The 20,300-nt window shown below is 46.0% G+C and overlaps 1 protein-coding gene across 1 annotated transcript in view; it reads right to left on the bottom strand.

Moving 5' to 3' along the window:
- The window catches only part of map3k1 (mitogen-activated protein kinase kinase kinase 1, E3 ubiquitin protein ligase), a gene marked incomplete at its 5' end in the record, with an annotated part of 41,618 nt that extends 22,635 nt beyond the window's left edge, over nucleotides 1–18,983 (bottom strand). Inside the window, one exon of the mRNA XM_080530062.1 lies at nucleotides 18,475–18,983. Coding sequence (XP_080386188.1) covers nucleotides 18,475–18,983 — 509 coding nt within the window. The remainder of the gene's footprint in view (nucleotides 1–18,474) is intronic.
- Between the last annotated feature and the right edge of the window lie 1,317 nt (nucleotides 18,984–20,300).

Raw genomic sequence — 20,300 nt, 5'->3', positions numbered from 1 at the left:
GGAGGACGGGTTCATTGTAATGCATGGAATGGCATCAAACACACATGATCCCCCGTCCACCAGCCTCCCCTATCTCTGATTCTACCACAGGACTCTCAAACACATTGTTCTGTTCACAACAGTCTCCGTCTTGTGACACTTGCTCTAACCAAACATAAGGAAAGTAGCATCTAGGTGGAGCATTAAAACCACACCATGAGTAACAGCCGTCAGTGGCTCTCTCTCCCACTCCCTCTCCAGTAGTCTGTCCGAGGCCTGTCGTGAGTGGCTGGCTGGGGCCGGTGTGTAACCAGACACCAGGGTAGAGTTTACCATCTCTGTGGTGAATAGAGGAGTGGTGGCCTCTCTGGTGACAGCTATCCCACAGTGCAGGGGGCCCACAACAAAGAGGCATTGTGGGTCCGCGCAGGTGGGACCTGGAAGGGCCGGCAGGCTGGGAGTCCATTACAAACCTCCACGTAAGCGGAGACGACGTCACACACACACAAACACACACACACACACTGGTGCTGCCGGGCTAGGCACACACCCTTTCTCATGGGCCGAGGCGCTCCCAAAACTCAGGTTACCGTTTCACACACTCCCAGCCTCCACTGCAGGAGACAGGCTAGCGGAGCCACAACACACACACTGCAACCTGGTGTTACTGGTCCAAACAAAACAACAACAACCACTTTTAACAGACACAGCAGACTTCTGCCACGGATAAAAGACTTACAAAACACTTCAACTGAATGTGAACTAGCGAAAAGTTGTTTAAAAAAACTCATGTTTCTCCACATAACCAACTGGTTCAACCAAGTCAACTAGTCTGACTGGCAATACACCATCAGGAAGATGGAAGCCATGTGCTAAGCATGCTAATGCCCATCTATCTGGTCGGAACATAAGCAGAAAGAGAGGGGGGCGGGGGGCAGCACTCGATGACAGCAAGCTTGCGCCACGACCATTACAGCAGACGCGATCCCAGTTGGAATAGCTTTTAAATGCGTCCTGGTGTAACAACTATAATCAGATGTAGCTCAGAGTATGCTCTAATGATTTAGCCAGGGCGCCCGAGCCAACGACCACCGGGGTCGCCATGGCGGCCAAATCAATATGGCCGCCCTCCGAAAAAGGTTTCGGCTATAACCTTTGAACCAAATGAACTAGAAATGCAAGCCTGGTGTCTATTTTATGTTTTTTGACTATTAGAAACACATTGGAATGCTTATATTTATGATTGGGTGTGTCTGGACCCCTAATTTGCATATTTCCAAGATGGCAACTACCCGAAAGTGAGTTTTATCATATAGTTGGGGGCCTTAGTGCTATATGAGGCTATGTTCGTGCAAATGTGTGCAAAAGCACCAAATTTGGCCCAAATGTAGCTCAGAGTATGCTCTAATGATTTAGCCAGGGCGCCCGAGCCAACGACCACCGGGGTCGCCATGGCGGCCAAATCATGGCCATGGCCGCCCTCCGAAAAAGGTTTTGGCTATATCTTTTGAACCAAATGAACTAGAAATGCAAACCTGGTGTCTATTTTATGTTTCTTGGCCATTAGAAACACATTGGAATGCTTATATTTATAATTGGGGACCCCTACGGTGGCCTCAACACATTAAAGTGTCTAGGCAATGGCAAAAATGCCCTGAAAATAATTCTCACTGCGCATCTCACTAAACTGCAAACTCGGTTTCACGACTACTTCCCGGAGAAACATGGAGGTGATCTCTGGATCACTGGATAAGTGACCCCTTCGGAATCGATATGGAAAGCGTCACGTTGCCTATCTTCTCAAAAGTGGTTTCTCAATTTTGGTTCAGCTCAACACAAAACAGAGGAACGGGTTGGAAACTGAGCAATGAGCATGATCTGAGAGCTGTTCTGTCTACCACCTCCCCAGACTTTGCTGACCAGGATCATCAGCACACAGTTGGGATACTCATCAGTTTATTAAGCAGGTTCAGTTTTAGAGTAATGTGCTCTATTTTATGTAAAAATAAAAGGTCATGATGACATTGTGTAAGTGTTTACTAGCTCATTTTTGATAAATACATTTGCTTGGTCCAGACACCCCCAATTATAAATATAAGCATTCCAATGTGTTTCTAATGGCCAAAAAACATAAAATAGACACCAGGTTTGCATTTCTAGTTCATTTGGTTCAAAAGTTATAGCCAAAACCTTTTTCGGAGGGCGGCCATATTGATTTGGCCGCCATGGCGACCCCGGTGGTCGTTGGCTCGGGCGCCCTGGCTAAATCATTAGAGCATACTCTGAGCTACATCTGGGCCAAATTTGGTGCTTTTGCACACATTTGCACGAACATAGCCTCATATAGCCCTAAGGCCCCCAACTAGTTGAGAAATTTCGCAGTATGCACTCTACATTCTAAATGCTTGATTTAGCAAAAGATACAAACAACTGAGAGCAATATAACTAAAACCACCATTCTACATCAGTAGAATGTATTATCAGTAGAAAAGTACAATAAATCTTTAGTTATTTTAACAAAGTGTGGTGTGCATCTCCAGCAGTGCGATATCTGTAAACATACCACGTGTAGACTCTCCGCTCAATGTTTCCAGATGGGGTTGACAATTTCCAGCCTAACCACAGTCTAAAAACCGCTAAATCAACCAAAAAAACAGCCCATCTGGCAACCCTGTCTCCGCTACTTCAGAGTCTTCCACTTGTTGCGCAAAACGGGCCAGGGTTTGTCAAATCCTTTGTTGGGCATCTCGTTTGTTAAGTCCTGGTAGTGTGGCATTTCTTTACTGTTTGCCATCTTGTTTAGTAGACATGTTTTCATCACGCTTAAGGGAATACCCAGGGAGACGCAGACAGCAGAAGTAGAATAGATAGTAGAATAGAAAAAGAAACAGCTATAACCATGCTGAATTATGTACCTACCTATGCATTGGCAGTCTGTGACAGTGTGTGCCCCTGGCCGGACCCTGCCCTTCTGCCTGAATTTGAGTATGATGCTACCCAAATGAATGTTATTGTTTAGTGCCGTACGCTTTCGTGGTATTATATTGTGTGAATTATCATCTGTATGTTGTTTTTCTTTCACTATACTGAGGTGTTTGACGACAAAATCTGGCTTGCACGAGTTGCCTATCTTGCTGATGTGTTCGAGCACCTCAACACATTAAAGTGTCTAGGCAATGGCAAAAATGCCCTGAAAATAATTCTCACTGTGCATCTCACTAAACTGCAAACTCGGTTTCACGACTACTTCCCGGAGAAACATGGAGGTGATCTCTGGATGATCACTGGATAAGTGACCCCTTCGGAATCGATATGGAAAGCGTCACGTTGCCTATCTTCTCAAAAGTGGTTTCTCAATTTTGGTTCAGCTCAACGCAAAACAGAGGAACGGGTTGAAAACTGAGCAATGAGCATGATCTGAGAGCTGTTCTGTCTACCATCTCCCCAGACTTTGCTGACCAGGATCATCAGCACGCAGTTGGGATACTCATCAGTTTATTAAGCAGGTTCGGTTTTAGAGTAATGTGCTCTATATGTTTATTTTATGTAAAAATAAAAGGTCATGATGACATTGTGTAAGTGTTTACTAGCTCATTTTTGAGAAATACATTTGCTTGGTTTGAATTCTATAAAAGTGGGTCGCGACTTAATGACCATGGTAAAATGTGGGTCCCAAAGCCAGACCAGCTGAGAACCACTGTTCTAGAGTCTTCTATGAAGGGATGGTGTTGACAGAGTGAAGGGGTTTGTAGTAGTGCAGCAGTGGTTTAGGAGAGTTTCTAGTCGTGTATGAATAAACTCTAAAACATGGAATTCTGTTCCAGTGAATGTTATCTCGAACAGGTAGCCTACATCCACCCACGCACGCAAGCACACACACTCCTCTATCTGGTGTGTGTGTGTGTGTGTGTGTGTGTGTGTGTGTGTGGAAGCAGGGGAGCATGCAAGAGTGGACATTCAGCATCCTTCACCAGACCCTCTTCCTCTAGGGAAGTGTCGGCTGTGGGAACAGCCTCCTCGTTGCTGTATCGATGGAAAGGAAAGCGAAGGAGGAGCTAAAGTGAGATAGGAGAGGGGAGGGGAGAGACAAACACACCAGCAATAGGAGAGGAGAGGAAAAGAGAGTCCGAGCAGACATCCTGCCACACGCGCCCAACACGTAGACATGGTCAACTCTGTGTTTGCGTGTTTGTGTGTATGAGTGTGTGTGTGCATGTGTGTGTGATATCCTGCCACGTGCGTCTGACATGTAGAAACTAGTCAACCAGCAGCAAAAGAACACTTCCCAACTTCCTTTCCGGATCATGTGGGCCGTTTGAAACCACCGCCGCCTGACCTGGCGGATGTTTCGCAAGCTTTTCAAAGATGTATTTCGCAAGTTGTTAGTGTGAAGGCGTCCCGGTCTTGTCAGCTCTTATAGGCCAGGTAAGATAAGTAGGGCACCAATGATTCAAGAGGCGTAATAACACGGGCCAGGGTTAGGAGGAAGTCAGTTTTCCCTGCCTCCAAGCACTCCGCCATTTTAGGGAATTCACCACAGACAGTGATGGGTAGAAAACGCTCCAGGGGTCAGTTTGTGTTACAGCACATTCAATCTACATTAGAATTATCTGGTGTTGTGTTCAATTCTGTTCCCCCATTCCATGCTGTGACATCCACCTTCAATCTTGCCTTTCTCCTCAACGACTGAAAGGTGTCAGCTAAATTCCTTGTGATTAGGCCTATATGGCATGGTATCATGGAGATTTGGACCAGTTTTTTTTTCACCAGTTCTTTGAAAAAAGCAAAAGAGGAACCAAATCTGCAGGGGGGGACAGGGGATGGAATTTGTCATAACAGAGGGTGACCCTCCTTGTAGGGGTGTAACTGTTCACAACGATTTCTGTTCGGTACGTACCTCGGTTTTTAAGTCACAGTTCGGTACGTTTTCAGTAGAGCAGGGTAAAAATTATCACAAAACATTTTTGTTTTATTATTATTATTAAACAGTGGTTTACTAAAGAAACAGTGGGTCTTTCTTTCTTAAATAAAATAATGTCTGTCAATACTGCTGCAACCAGCTGCAACCTATTTGTAATACAAAAGTACAATTTACTGAAAAGTAAATCAAATGAATATTCTGTCAATAAAGAACATAATAAAACAAACATTCATTAAGATGCAGCATTTAGAAAATTAACTGTACTGTACTTGTATTCACATAAGCAGCTTTCAACATCACATTAAGACTTGCCAGCTTGTACTGACATTCATTGTATTTTCCATGCAATATATGTGCAGCTGTTGTGCTATAGTGGAAGAAAGACACAACACTTCTGACTGCCTAGCAGCCTGGACACCTGGTTGATTCCTGTTGCTTTTTGTGCTGCTAAATTAATTGTGTGTGCAAAGCATCCAATATGGGGGCCCAGTCCAGCCTCACTGAGTACATTGACAAATTCATATTTCTAGCATTAGGCTATCTGTTGTGACTGGAATTGTGCTTCCTGGCCTCTCCAACTTCCATTCTGACACTACCTCCTTCAGTACCTCTGCCAGATGTGTGCTGTTCATAAATGGGGTGAGTTTGCAGGACGTGGCTTTCATGTTCCAGTGGCAGTCGGGTGTGATGTAGTGCGCAGTTACTGTTAAATAACTCTTGGTGGCCCTAGATGTCCACCCATCGGTCGTTAGGTTAGGTCGTGGACAACTGTAGTTTGTACTTTCTTATTAAGGGCTGGTAGGACTTCTTGGCTGAAATGGGGACGAGAGGGAACAACGTAACGAGGCTCCATTACTTTCAACATGTGTTTAAATCCTAAGTTCTCGACAACGGAGCATGGTTCACTGCTGTAAAAACACCTATGGCGTTTGTTATGGCACATATGGAAGACTTTCTGGGGAACCGTTACACCCCTACATCCTTGGTATGAGGAGAGAAACTAGGTCACCGTGTCAGAAGGTCAGAACTCAGGATCACCAAAGGGATCTGAACCAACTGTAGTCAGCCATTTGGGTCCTAGTGTCATGATAAACGTGCGGTGACCTCTAAAGGCATGCTACTGTGGATCCCAGAGACATACATCTCACACACTCCTCCTCCCACAACAGGACACACACTTGTCTGATTAGAGATTGTATTTTGGGAGGTCATCTGAAGCTTTCTTTTTAAGTGCAGCTAACTTCTGAATTTAGTGCTAGAAAAAGACTGAACTGTGGACACACACACACACGCACACAACTGGTCACACACAAACACCTCCCACTGGCCACCTGCATCAGCTATAACTGGTCACACACAAACGGTATGTGTGTGCGTGCGTGCGTGTGTGTGTGTGTGTGCGTCTCATTCAGTTCAGTGCCCGCTGCTTGGCTATGGAATGTAGCTGGAATGCAGAGACATTCCTCCCACCCAGAGCTGTTCAGAGTGCTCAGCCCCCACAGGGACAGAGTGTGTGTGTGTGTGTGTGTGTGTGTGTGGGGGGGGGGCAACCCACAGGCCCAGTGCTTGGACCAGGCTGGACCTTCCATTATCCCACTGCCCCACAGCCCAATGGTTTCATTGTGGAAAGGGCATTCAAACCATGTCCGAGAACTTTAGTTTTAGCCCAATCAAAATGCTTGACTTCCACACACAGAGCACAGTGCATCGCGAGGTGAAAAGGCTGAGTTGGCATCACTTCTAGTTAGGTTTGTTTCTACCACATATTCACTCACCCCTAGTCCCCCAAACCCCCCCAAACCCCCCCCAACCATCACACTCTCTCCCTCGCTCCAGTGTGTCAGAGCGATTGTGCTTGGTGCCTTGACGAGCAGACACCCCATGGGGGGGGGGGGGGGCAGGATGAACACTGGTTTTAGGAAGGGAGGGGGAGGGGACGGGGTGGGCTAACTCTCCCTCTCCCCTCTCTCTCTCTTGCTCTCTCTCTACGTTCGAGTTTCGGACAATTCCAATGCCCGTGTCAAGGCAATTGAGGGCACTATTCAAGAGACCAAAACAACAAGAGAAAAAATAAGAAAAAATAGTAAAAATATCCTTTGACGCAAATGTTTCCAACGTAAACACACACAGAGAGCATTTATTAAAAATAAATGAAAGTTCTCAACTGAATTCTCAAAATGCTTCATTTACAAGAACGCTAAAACTGTCTGATTTCAAAGATTCTCCACCAAGACAACCAACCACCAAACCAGCCATCAGCCCTCTGACAGAGGGTCAGTCAACAGTCGACAGTCAACCTTGGTCATACATTTGACATTTAAACTTTCAAGCCTTCCCCTCCTCACACCCTGGTCAAAGCATTGACAATTCCGCAAACAGAACATGCCTTTAAAACAGCAGAGGTAAAAAATCTGAGGACGGGGTCATTGTAATGCATGCAATGGAATCAAACACCATTCCATACATTCCTCCAATTTCTACCTCCACCAGCCTCCCCTGCTTTAAAAACACACCCGTCCCAGGTGACAAAACAAATATGACATGCCCTGTTGTGCAACCTCCTCCCACTGGAGGCAGTGCAGACAGCTTCTCAATCTGACCTGCACATAATGTCAGGTGTTAAACCATCACGTACCCGCCTCAGTACTGTCCAAATCTGAACAAACGCCATAAAAGGACAAAACGGTCAGAGGCTGTTTCAGTTGAGTTAATAAATAACTTCAGAGAATACATCGGTGGTACAAAGTACTCCAAACCACATGTTGTGTTGTGTGAGAATCAAAGTGTTCGGGGTTTTACTGCTGTTTTCTTGGTCCGCCGCCACGTTTCACAGACCAGGCCTGACCAGAACTCAACCCGCTAACCAGCTGTTGGGCAGGCAAGACAAATGGTGTAATCACGGAGGAACTCGACATGATCCGTTATTCATCCAGGAAGACAACTCCGACATCCACTGTTTAACGTCAAACAGGCAGCGTCCCAGGTTCACTGTCAAGCCGTGCACCCTGTTGGAACGCTCTCACATTCTGCATTCCACCATCTTCACTGATCTGACATTACTTGGATTGGAGAAAGTGATGCAGTGAAAAGCTTGCTTGGACGGTGACCAATCTAGTCCTGTGAGATCAGGGACACTTGAACGGAGGAGGGACGATGATTGTGTCGAATTGTTGGAACAGGACCACAGGACTGCTTCCTAGGAAACTGTTCCTACAGCCCAGCTTAGTGTTAGAGGACTGTCACTCCAGCCACACCACAGTGCAGTGAGGGCCTCTACCTCCGAGTCTGGAGCAGTGTCGGACTCTGTCTCATGTATATTGTATGAGCGGGGGGGGGCACTGCCCGTTCACATCAGGACCCGAGTGGGGATGCAAGATGACAGGGGGGCAACAATGGGGGCGCCGGGCCCGTAGGGGTACAGGCGGCAGGCTCAGAGCTACACCTCTTCTCTCCACTCCTCTCTCTCCCTCCCTCCCTCCCCCTCACTCTCTCGAAAAGAAATGTCAAAACACACAAAACGCTCTGGATCCATGGAGCCCAACTCAGGGCAAGGGTCGCTTAAATGCATGGGGCAAGTGGTTGACACCCTCTAAATCATCCCTCTTTATTTTTCCTTCTTTCCCCTTCTCTCCCCCATCACTGTCTCACTCTCCCTCTCTATTACTCACTCACACCCCCCCTCTCTCTTACCCTTTTCTCTCTCACTCACTCCTCCAGTCCACTCGTCCGTCTGGTGGCGAGCAGCGCAGCAGAGGCGGCAGCAACAGTGTTTGTTTCACAGGGCTACAGCGGTCGGCCCTCCCTCAGTCACATGTGAGAGAGACTCAGGGGAAACTGGGCTAAAGCTGCCCACAGAATCACATGCATGGTCTAGCCTCTCAACTGCCACCTCTCAGAGAGGGAGGGGGGATAGAGATGCAGGGTTGACACAGTAGTAGAGCTGCCAAGTCCTCCCCCTATCCCTGAACATGTTGACTAAAGCTCAGACATAATAAAGTGCATCTGACGTATTCCTGCCCTGGATATTTTCATCCATTCACTTTTAGCTGCCACTGTTATAGACGCATGGACCCTGTAGTATTTCTGTGGGGTGATCGGATAGGCCTTCTACCCTACTGAGAACACAGTTGCAAAATATCTGTAATGAGTCACTTTCAGTATTTCAGAATTTGGACATCTTGCAACTTAGTCCCGTAAAAGGCGAACCTTGGCATCGCCAGAATGGTCGGTCTGGGAAGCTAGAGATCAAAAGAGAACCAATGGACCGCCTTAAGTCATGAGTAGACAGAGCCAAGGCTGTGAGAATATGACAATGTTTCACACTTTCTAAACCTTTTAAGTCCCAGGAAACAACTAGCTACAGTGTCTTCCCCTTGGAGATCACACATTAAAACTAGCAAATGAGAACTCATTAAATCTGTGTCAGTTATGAGGTAACCATCCTAGGGACTGGGGCTGTGACACTACGTATCAGAAGGGACCACGGGTTGTCTTCAACAAACCAGGCAACACTTGAAGAGTATTCAAACAAATCCTTGCACTACCAGGCAACAGCTCTGTGGGGAAGCACACCAGTTCTAGCTAGCGTCTGGCTAACAACAGCAGAGCCTCCTACAACATGTAATCTCTGATCCGCTCATTCAATCTGCTCCTATATAGGCCTAGCTGAAGAGAGAAGGGTTGCCCTCACTGTTGTCAAAAGCAAGATACTCTATTAGTGGAGAAAGCGGGAGTAGAGAGGGAGAAAGAAGGAGTAGAGAGGGAGAAAGGGCCTCATTCAAGTGCCGGCACAAACAGGGTTTTCACCACGCAGCTTCAGGAAACATGGTAGAAACAAAAAACTTGACCTCAAAAGCACAAAGCAAGACAAAAGGAAAACAACTGTGGAACAGTGACCCGGGGGAGAGTGGGAGGGAGGTGTGTGTGTGTGTGTGTGTGTGTGTGGAAGCCAAGGCAGCTGCCTGGATGAACACACTGTGTAAGAAAGGCGTGGCTAAGTAAACATTTCCAAGCCCTTCCAAAAACAGCTTGGACTGTAGCTAATGGGAGGACCGGCCTACATTAGCTGACTGGGCTAACCAGGCCACCGAAGGGTCCTCTGATTCAGGACGTAGTCCCTTTCAAGGCCTCCCCACTTAGTGCTGGGGACAGAGGCCACCAACTCCCCAGACACTTACATCTGAGAGGATTGGATCGGTAGAAGCAAAATATTCCACCCAGCCTATCAGAGAGCAAAGTGGGGGCACTGCCTACTTGCTGAGACCTATCCGGTCCCCTAAGATCTACTCAGGTGTCTAGGGTGAAGGGGCTAGGGCTTGTTTCTGGATGGGGCCGTAGACAAGGGAAGGGACGGGACACTGGGGCTTAGATCCAGAGCAGGGGGCTCCGAAGCAGGAGAGAGGCCCCACAATGTGTGCCTTTGTCCAGTGTTGATGTGCCAGCCAGCCAGCTACCCCCACATGGACATGACTGGAGCATGTGCCTCTACACCAACACCAACCAACGGCCTCGAACAACAGGCATGTTCACAACATGTACAACCCAGGGCCAAACCCCGAAGGGAGAGGAAAAATAAAACATAACAATCAATGATTCTCTTTCTCTCTCTCTCTCTCTCTCTCTTTCATTCCCATACTCCCTCTCTCTTCATTTGTCTCTCTCTCTATTACAACTGTTTGTCACCATTAGCCAGTGTGGTTTGTAATAGATACGTGACAATCTGGGCCACAACAGTCAGCGCTGCGATGATGGAACACAAGGCCTATTGATCCGTTTGTTGGACGTGACAGTTTGGAGTTACGCTGGCTTCCAGCCTTACGGTCTGACGGGGTTCCCACACACACTACCACAAGAGCCTCACACACGGGTCACCTGACCACTTTTTTCCCCCCTGAGTGACCCTTCCCAACACAACCCCCACCCTACTTATGAGCCCTTTTTTAATGAACACTGTACATCCATGTTTTTTCCCATAAATGGCTGATTCCACACATATATACATTCTGGAAAGACTCTGTTCCAAGGCAAAGTTCTCCTCAGAATACCCTGGCAATGGTCAACAACAGTGTTGTGATTAACTTTTGGTTGATGTGAGGAACGGTGAGTTGACAGTTGACACACGGAAGTCCGGTATGCCAGAGCCCAGAGGTACAGGACAGTGTGTTGTCTCCCACGACATCTGCAGTACATTAACACATTCCCAGAAAAGAGGATTAGATTTAAACATTAACAAGAGGCTGTGTAGAGCCGTTAAGTGGCACCTGCCAGTACAGTATCTGGGTGTCCTTGACCTTGTCTTGTTTAAATATTCAACAAATACTCAGTCATGAGGTCAGTAGGAATTCAAGATGGCCTCCAGCCAATGTGTGTGGGTGTGTGTGTGTGGCGCTGTATCTGTGTGTGTGTGTGTGTATGAGCTATGTATATGTGTCTACTGCGGGCCTGCAGGAGGAGAGGATGGCAGGTTGTTTTAACGGGTAATCCGTGTGTTTACTTTTCACATGTAATCTCCAGCTAGGCTCGTCCTGCTGCTAACTAAACAGAATCTGGGAGGGGGGACCCCTGGGCCGGCCGACACGCCTAATAGGGATGGAAATATCCGGGCCTTTTGTTGCTGGACTCCAGCTCAGAGCGCCGTGCTAACCCCCGGCTTTACCCAGCCAGGCCTGGCGACCGCGGGGGACTGGGGAGGGAGGCCCCGCAGGCTGGCTTAGACAAAACACTCAAACTGTCAAACCCCTCCTACCTCCCTACCTCCATCCTCCAACCCTCCCAACCTCCACCCTATCCAACCTCTACACACCACTCACAACTAGCTCCAACTACCTCCAATAAGGTCAGTGATTCCACCTACACAGAACCCACAGAGATCCCACAATGCATTGGGAACGGCCATCTAAAACTCTGAAGATCATCAGAGAGATTGATGGGTCATAAACAAGGTTGATGCAGTATTTTGTTCAACATTGTTCCACCGTCTTTCTTTTGAATGTAAATATGTAAATATATTCAGTCAGTTCTACAACCAGCACTCCTTCTTAAAGGAGTGGCACTGACACACATTGAGCCGTGAGACATTTACATGCGTGTGTTTTCTGCGGATACGATGAGTTCCACCTCTTAAATCATATACCAATTATCCCAAATGGCATTAGGACTTTTTCACAACAAGCTGGAGAGAGGCCAGACACAAAAGGTGGCTTCTGACCCCAATGTGAAGAATTCAATTTGAGAGCATTCCAGCTCGGAGTCTGCCTAGCAACAGTGCATTTCAGGATACTTCAGTCTATGGCAACCCCGGAGCAACAGGTTGTTATAAACATTGCCATGTTAACTTTATAAAGGCTTTACATTTACCCAGGCGAGTCTTAAAACCTTGCCAAGACTTTTATGGTATGGGGAAAAAAACGGAGTACGACTTCAACAAAAGTCTCTGTTGAACTGAATGTTTGCCTGGATTGTGTGATAAAATGTCACCTACATAATTGGAGATATAGAGGTTAGGGGCAGGGAAGGCAGGACAGGCGAGGAGGACACCACTTCAGTGAAGAACCCAGCATAGGCCTGCAGATGTGTTCTCTCTGCACCAACAATAAACCAGCCAATGACTCAAAAAGCAAACTTGTGCCAGAGAAATTCCAGGAAATCAACTTGTTTTGGCTGCAGTGGAACTAAATTATGTCCGAGACTAAACTGAAAATTCGTTTTCATGATCATGATTCATTGGTAACTTGTGTATCTGTATGACATGAAACGTAAACGTCAGGCCTTTTAGGATAATTCTGACGGTGGAGCTGGAGTGGAGGGAGGGAGGGGTGTAGTGCTTAAACCAGACCTGTCTGGGTGATAACATCAAAGCCCCCCCCCTCTGTCCCTGAGTGCGGGGGTCAGCTAACAGCCACTCACCTTGACCCCACCCCCCCCCCATAGGGTCTATTCTGTCCCTCAGAGCAAAAGTGTCGCATTTCACACTCAAGCATTACCCTGCCGACCCAGCCATTCACCCTGGACAGAGAGTGCGTAGAGTAGAAGACCCTCTGTCCAGTATCCCCCCTGTTACAGGAGCAGGGCATACACTGAACCCAGGGGAAGCTGATGGAGGTAGAAACGCCTGTTTGAAACCACTCCTCATTCCATTTCCATGCATTACAATGAGCCTGTCCTCTGATCTATACTTCATCCTTCCATCCATCCTACCTCCACCAGCCTCCCTTGACTGCACCCATCATCCTGCAGTCACAAAGTAATGATAATGATGATACTGGTAGAACAAAGTAAAGCCATAGAATAACATTTGTCATTACTTTTGGTTTTGGACATCATCTGAAACTATGGTTGATAGTTCACCTTATCTGCAGTCCATGGCAACCAATCCAGTGGTGTACTTTTGAGTGCATTACCAGACTGATGTCCACAGATCATAGTTGAGGGTAAAGATTAGACATCACATTCCTACAGGTCATGGAGACTTGCAGGGTTTCTCTCTCTCTCTCTGCATACGTGTACTCTCTAGTCCAGCATAGCTATACACTGACATCCATTGGCCTTTGAAGAGGGTGATCATTTGAGGATGATGGGGTTTGTTGGCCTCTCCCTCTAGCATCTCCTCCTCCCTCTGAGTCATCGTGGATCAGGGGAGGTAGACAACGGAGGACGGGCTCATTGTAATGCGTGGAATGGAATGAGAAACGGTATCAAACACGTGTGATTTGATGCTATTCCTCATACCATTCCATGCATTACAATGAGCCCGTCCTCCGATGTCTACCTCCACCAGCCTCTCCCTGTTGTGGATCCAGATGTTCCTCTAGCTACTAATTTAAAGTCAACATCTAAAACAGACTCCAGATGGCCGCTCCAGCTGTATTGGCCATCTCGTTTGAGTCTCGATGACTCACCCTGTCACGATGAGAGGATTACACCAATGATGTCATAATGCCCCCCCAAGCAGAACAAAAACTCAAAGAAAACGATGACGGAAGTCGGAATAGTGGTTCCCAACCTTCCAAGATGTCCACATCAGAGAAGTGTGTCGAGTTGTGTTTGAAACCTAAGCCTAAAGCTATCTCAGGAGGAAAATGCAAGGGATGACAGAGTTAATGAGTACGGAAACGCTCAATTATGGATCCTAATTATGCATCATCAGCGATGGGCATTGACTGGAAGGAGGGGGGATTTTACAGGCCTATTTCTGAACCAGAAACATCTTGTTTGCGATTAAAGGGGAGGGGTAGGATCCAAAGGAAGCGTGCCACACAAATTACCTCTGATTCGATGATACGGGCGATAAATAGTAGACCTAAAATGGCGTGGTATATCCAGGAAGAGTTTTGTGCTCAGATAAGTTAACTTGGAAGCAACCAGCTGACAATATGAGGAATTGAAACCTGCTAAGCTATACAACCAAGAGAAAATCCACAATTATAGGCCAAAACAATTTGTTTGGTCAAAACAATTAAATATACCTACTACAATGAATGACCTGAATGAAAAGTAAAAGTAGCACATCCCCAATATTTTTACCATCCTGACATTTACCTTTGGAATTCAGAAACTTTATAGATGAAAAACCACAAAAACATGGCCGGACCTAGACATTATTTTCCGGGGGATATCTTCTCCTGCATCGGCCAGTCGGCCCCCAGAGCGTCAGAACTCGTGCCACATCCGCTGGAAATGCAAACACACATTAATTGCGACCCCGTGGGTAGGGAACACCCATTGGCCTCATACCAGCTTCTTCTCTTTCCAGGAGGAAACTCCTGTTCTGTCCTTCAAAAGCCTCCAAAACAACAATATCCACTCAGGTTCCACCTCCATCAGCCTTTCATCTGCCAACCGGTCAGTCCAGGTCAACTCCCCAGCGATGGGGATTGTGTTTGAGTCCAATTTCATTGGAGACAACACACAGGAGCAGAGGAAAGGGTTTCAGTAGCTTTGTAAAATGGCTGAGCTGAGGAAATGTGAGCGAAATGCTTAGCCTTATCTGTGGTGGTGGTGGTGGTGGTGGTGTGGCTTTTCTGGTTTGCGTGATATTGAGTGATATTCTGAGCACTTGGTAGTTAAAAGATGTTTCAGCCCCAGGCAGTGCAAGTGATATAGCTTCCTTTCTCCATTAGGCCATTAGACCTGAAACCTCACAATGTAGACACTGGGATATGTAGGGCACCAACTGGAGAAATAATACAACACACACACACAGGGAGTAAGAACAAATTCATTATTATATATCTACCCACTACTGATCATAACAGTCCTCGGCCTAAGATAAGCTGTATAATCCTGTGACGGAAATAAGGGCCTTACTAAACATGGATACTTTGGATTGCCAATTCGGCCATCCCACTAGTGAGTCTAACCAGGCGCATGCGCACGTGCACTGCACACACACACTTCAAAGGAAGTTCTGACCTGAATGTGCAACTGTCACTGCGGATAGCGAGGGAAGTCTTAAGAAGAAGGGAAAGAAGAATACCCACGCCTTTGAATCATTTAACCCTTCAGAGCCCATGCCAGCCAGGAGACATTTGACTTAAAAGGCCTTGTTTGATCTTTGATCTTTCACCAGCGGTACAGTATGTTTAACTAGACAACACGATTCACTATGGCGATTAAACACGACAGCACTTAGACACGCAGTAACAGCTGCTTTTAACACACATCTTCAACACCTGTCGGATTAGGCTGTCTGCTTTTACCTGCCCAGAGGTTGTTTAGGGGAGGTTAAAGAAAAAAACAACGATCTATGAATAACTCACTCTACCAAAAAGGGAGTGACGGTGTTGGAGTTTTCCCTGAGGCGACATGATTGTGTAAGTGATTCAGCTTGCTGACGCAAACCGTGGCGTTCGCTTTGTCTGACTCAAAACCCCAACGTTGCTTCACAAATATGCTAGTGTTACTGCTTTGGGGGGAAAACAACAACAACACACTACTAGCCCTTCCGTGACACACAACCTGTCCACATAGGCCTAGATCATTTCTATGGTATGAGACACAGGAAGAAAGACATATTAGCCCGAAGGACATAAAAAGACTTGTCCTGTGTGATACACGTACATGACACCTGAGTAGCATCGTCATTGTTCATATGGGAACTATGTTTCATACTAGGAGAATCTCCTCGGAGACTCGTGTCTCTACAACATTGTTGTTGCATAGTAATTAGGTAATTGCATGGTAGATATGATGTTGATTGTTAACGATATTGATGTTGATTGTTTTCAACATAAACATGCATTGAGCGGGCTTATTCGTCTTATTCCACAATTCCATGTAGGCGTATGTTATCCCATCAATGACAGAGTGACTATACAGGTGTAGGGGCAAATAACACATCTCCTTAGGGTGATTCTATCTGAGACCGGGTGTGATCTAATCACATGATATGATGATGTGTTTGGCTGTTCTCTCTCCAAGCTGTTGTTAAACAACAACAACAACAACAACAACAACAACAGCTCTTCACTGAAGGAGAACACACTAATTATGAGATAGACTTTCCATGATGACTACATGTATTATATACTTTCCATGACTACATGTATTATACACAAATAACAACTTAACCTTGAGTCTGTCAAAATGTAGCCAGGGCCAGACATACCCTGTGGTGGCTTTGAGACTACTGTAGTACCCTTCTTCAGCAGACTGGTCACATGCACGGTGCCCTATCTCTTAAATCTCTTAGTTTTATAAGTTAGTACAATCCAACATTTCTAAATAGGCAGCCACTATTGACCAACCGCTATGGAAGAAAAACAATGGAAGACTATGAAATGGCAGGGATTTATGTATGACTATTATGAATGCTGTTCTGTTTACATTCATGAATAAAACAAGATTGTAAATAATATTATTTGGTATTTCATTGTGTCAGCCCAAAAGGATCAGGAGAGGGAGACTAAAGTTCAACCGGGAAAACTATTGTGTGCAGAACAGGGCTTGGGCCTCAGAGGACCAATAGCAGCTCTTCTGTGAATGGGGGTTTTTCAGTTGTTGGTTGGAATTCTACCTTTGTGCTGCGAGGGGATCCTGATGGTTATGCCTAGCCTTAGTCCATTATCCCGGACAAGGAAGGCCACAATGGCATCCAGCTCTCTTTCCCATCCCGTTTCTTTAGTTTTCAACATCCCCTATTCATCTTTCATTATCTGTACAGTTGCAAAAGCCAACGTCTCATGTTGCAACAAATTCTCGGCTCACAATCTTTCCTTTTCTAAAAAGCTGTCATTCATCCTCTAACCGACTCTCTCAGCTTTCTCACGTGATTGTGTTGTTCACTGTCAGTCATTAACTAATACCCACTTGCTGTTCTAAAGGTAGATAGATATCCACAGAATCTACTTTTGGAGTAAGCCTTAAGCCCTAAGCCTGTGCACCTGCATGGCCTGTGAATGGCACCATGAAACCATAATCTTGAGAATTTCTCAGATCTGGAACCACAACAGCAAATATTCATACTTAAGGAGGTTCTTTTTTCAATGTCAAGCTCTGCCAAAATCTAGCACTCAATCTCTAAAAGGTAATTTGCTGAATCAAAAACAGTAGCCTACATGTCATCATAGAATATCTTGTATGAGAACGTACAATCTACTTTCCCAGATGTGTCAGATAACCTAGTCTAATAGCCTTAGACTATTTCATACCATCACCGACTGATGTGTCAGAAAGGTCTATGGATACACAAATAGCAGAATTGTGACACCTGCTGAAAGTGTAAGGATATCATGAACATAGTGAAATAGAAGTGACAAGACGACGAAGGCTGTTTTGTGGAACAAAAGGCAGATAGGCAAATGTTGACTGGTTCAGTTCCCAGGTACTTGTTGTGTCCTCTAAGCACATTGCAAGAGGCTTTACTCTCCCAAGCAAGTGTACTGCGAATGTGTACTTCAGCAAAAAAAAAAAAAGTTTACTATCTGTAAATACTACAAAATGGCAGAACCCACAGTACTGGTGTTAACTTTCACCCCACCATTTCAACAATAAAATACATCTATTCATATCGTAGCCGCTTTCCTTATCTGTCGCTCTCTCGTTTAAGTGCCGACTGCAACTATTGACGTAACAGTGAAGGTGAAAAGTAGTGTGTAACTTTTACTACTTCTAAACAAAACACATTAACACAATGGCCAGCGGCAGAAGCGCCTTTGAGCATGAAGGTTCAATACATTATCTAAGGTTCATACATTATCTAGTCTTGGATATGCATCTGCATCTAAATAATACAAGTGGGGAAACTATAGGCATAACCATTTAGACGTCAATAATCAATGCATAAATCCAACCATATAGGCTACGAATCTACGATTATTCATGATCATGCATTACCATCAAATACACGTGCGTCTGATAAAACTGCGCGATGAAGCCGTCCGCTCGCCTTCATTCATCAAACAACTTCAACTTTCAAAAAACCGACAAGAACTTGCGCCAAGGTGAGGATTATGCGCAACAAAGTAACAATCTATACCCGCGAATTAATGTGATACATGCAGGAGATTGCAAATAGCAAAAGTAGCAAATCTTTCCAAAGCCATGCAGCCAGGAGACAGTTTCGTACACCACCTCACCTATTCTGTGGAGCGCTCACATCCGTGGAAGTTCCGCCAGCACCATTATCGGGACTGCTGAGATGGTCGCTGCTGTTTTTGAAAGAAGTTTTCAACAATTCCTGAGCGGCTGTAGACAGACTATGACTTGTTGTTTTCTCTGCCAGAGGAGGGTGGTCAGTGAGAGAGTTGCTCTGTTGAAGGTGGTGAGATGGCTGCAGTAAGGTAGCCTGCACCGCGCCGGGCGAGGAGACAGACAAGAAGTGCAGCTGCGCTGATATCGGAGCCGTCCCGGTCTCTGGAGAGAGCAGCAGCGACTCCGCTCTATCCAGATCCACACTTCGGACTTTGCGTAGCTCTTTGCGTCTCCATTGCGAGTTCTCTCCGGGGTTGCTCTTCGCCTTACCGGGACTACTTGGAAGACCAGAGGCACTTGAGTTTCCCTGAAGACTTCCAACGTTAGTGCCGTTGTTGTTGTTGCTCGACTCAGATAGTCCCGACGACGAGGTCCGGCTCCCCGTCGTCGCCATTTTCTGTCCCGGAGTTGATGACTTATTATTAGGTTGTATGGAAGAGGGAGTGGAGGGAGGGGGAGGGTTAGGGGGGAGGAGCGAGAGGACCGTTATGTTTACATACTACCGTAAAAGGCGCAGAGGTTCGCGTATTTTGCGTAACTCTTGCGTGCGGTCCAAAGTCCAAACCAAAGTTCAAGTGTGACTACGTTATGTAGAGGGTTTACAATAATGTCATAAGTCATGAAGCTCAGACTGTAGCCTCCATTTATCATGATGCCTCTGTAACACTATTTTGAGGTTCAAGTCTGTTGTATGCTGTTGCTGTGTAGACTATTATATCACCCCCTGGGTCATAACAACAACAACAACAACAACAACAACTAAATAATAAATAATAATAATAATAATAGTATTAATAATAGATTTAATTTAAAAATGCCTTTCTCAAGCTCAAGGACACTGTACAGAAAACTAAGTGAAGCAGGACAACAACAAAAAAGAACAAAGATACACAAGATAAAATCTTATTCAAAAAAGGAAAAATGGTGTAAAAAGCTCAGGCAGCTATGGGAATAGTGTTATCCAGGACCCATGCCACGCTGTACAAAGGCGAGTCTGAACAGATGGGTCTTGAGTCTGGTCTTGAGAGTATCACAGCATCGGATAGCTGGTGGAAGGGAGTTCCACAGCTTGGGTGCAGCAACAGAAAAGGCCTCGGTCGCCAAGTGTTCGTCGCCTAGTGCGGGGTATGACAAGAAGATCAGCATCGGAGGATCGGAGACCACGCGCAGGGTTGTAGGGGTGGAGTAGGTCAGTTAGGTGTGTAGGCAGGAGCTAGGCCATGGAGTGCCTTGGTGAGGAGGAGGATCTTGAAGGAGATTCTATGTTTTATGGGGAGCCAGTGAAGTTGGGGTGATGTGCTCCCAGGGTTTAGTGCGGGTGAGGATCCTGGCAGCTGAGTTTTGGACATTGTAGCCGATTCAGGGCCTTGCTGGAAACACCAAGAAGGACTCTGTTATAATAATTAATACATGTGGGAAGTGACAAAAGCATGTACCGGTATTAATGTTTCGACAGAGGTATCAGAAAGTGAAGGTCGGAGACGGGAGATGGTTTTGAGATGGAAGAAGGCAGCCTACGTGACTGACCGTAAGTGGGGTTCAAAGGAAAGGGTTGGGTCCAGCAAGACCCCCAGGTTCCTGACCTCCGAGGAGGGGCAGATGGAACAGCCGTCAATGGTGAGGATGACGTTGCTGATATGTAAACTGAGAATCATTATTATATTCATGTTAAAATAAAGCAACACAATGAGTAATCATTTATCCTGAAAAT

This window comes from Nansenia antarctica (assembly GCF_963989245.1).
Source record: "Nansenia antarctica genome assembly, chromosome: 4".
Taxonomy (NCBI): Eukaryota; Metazoa; Chordata; class Actinopteri; order Argentiniformes; family Microstomatidae; genus Nansenia; species Nansenia antarctica.
Note: the sequence above shows the minus strand (reverse complement) of the source record. Positions and strands in the feature narration are given on the sequence as shown.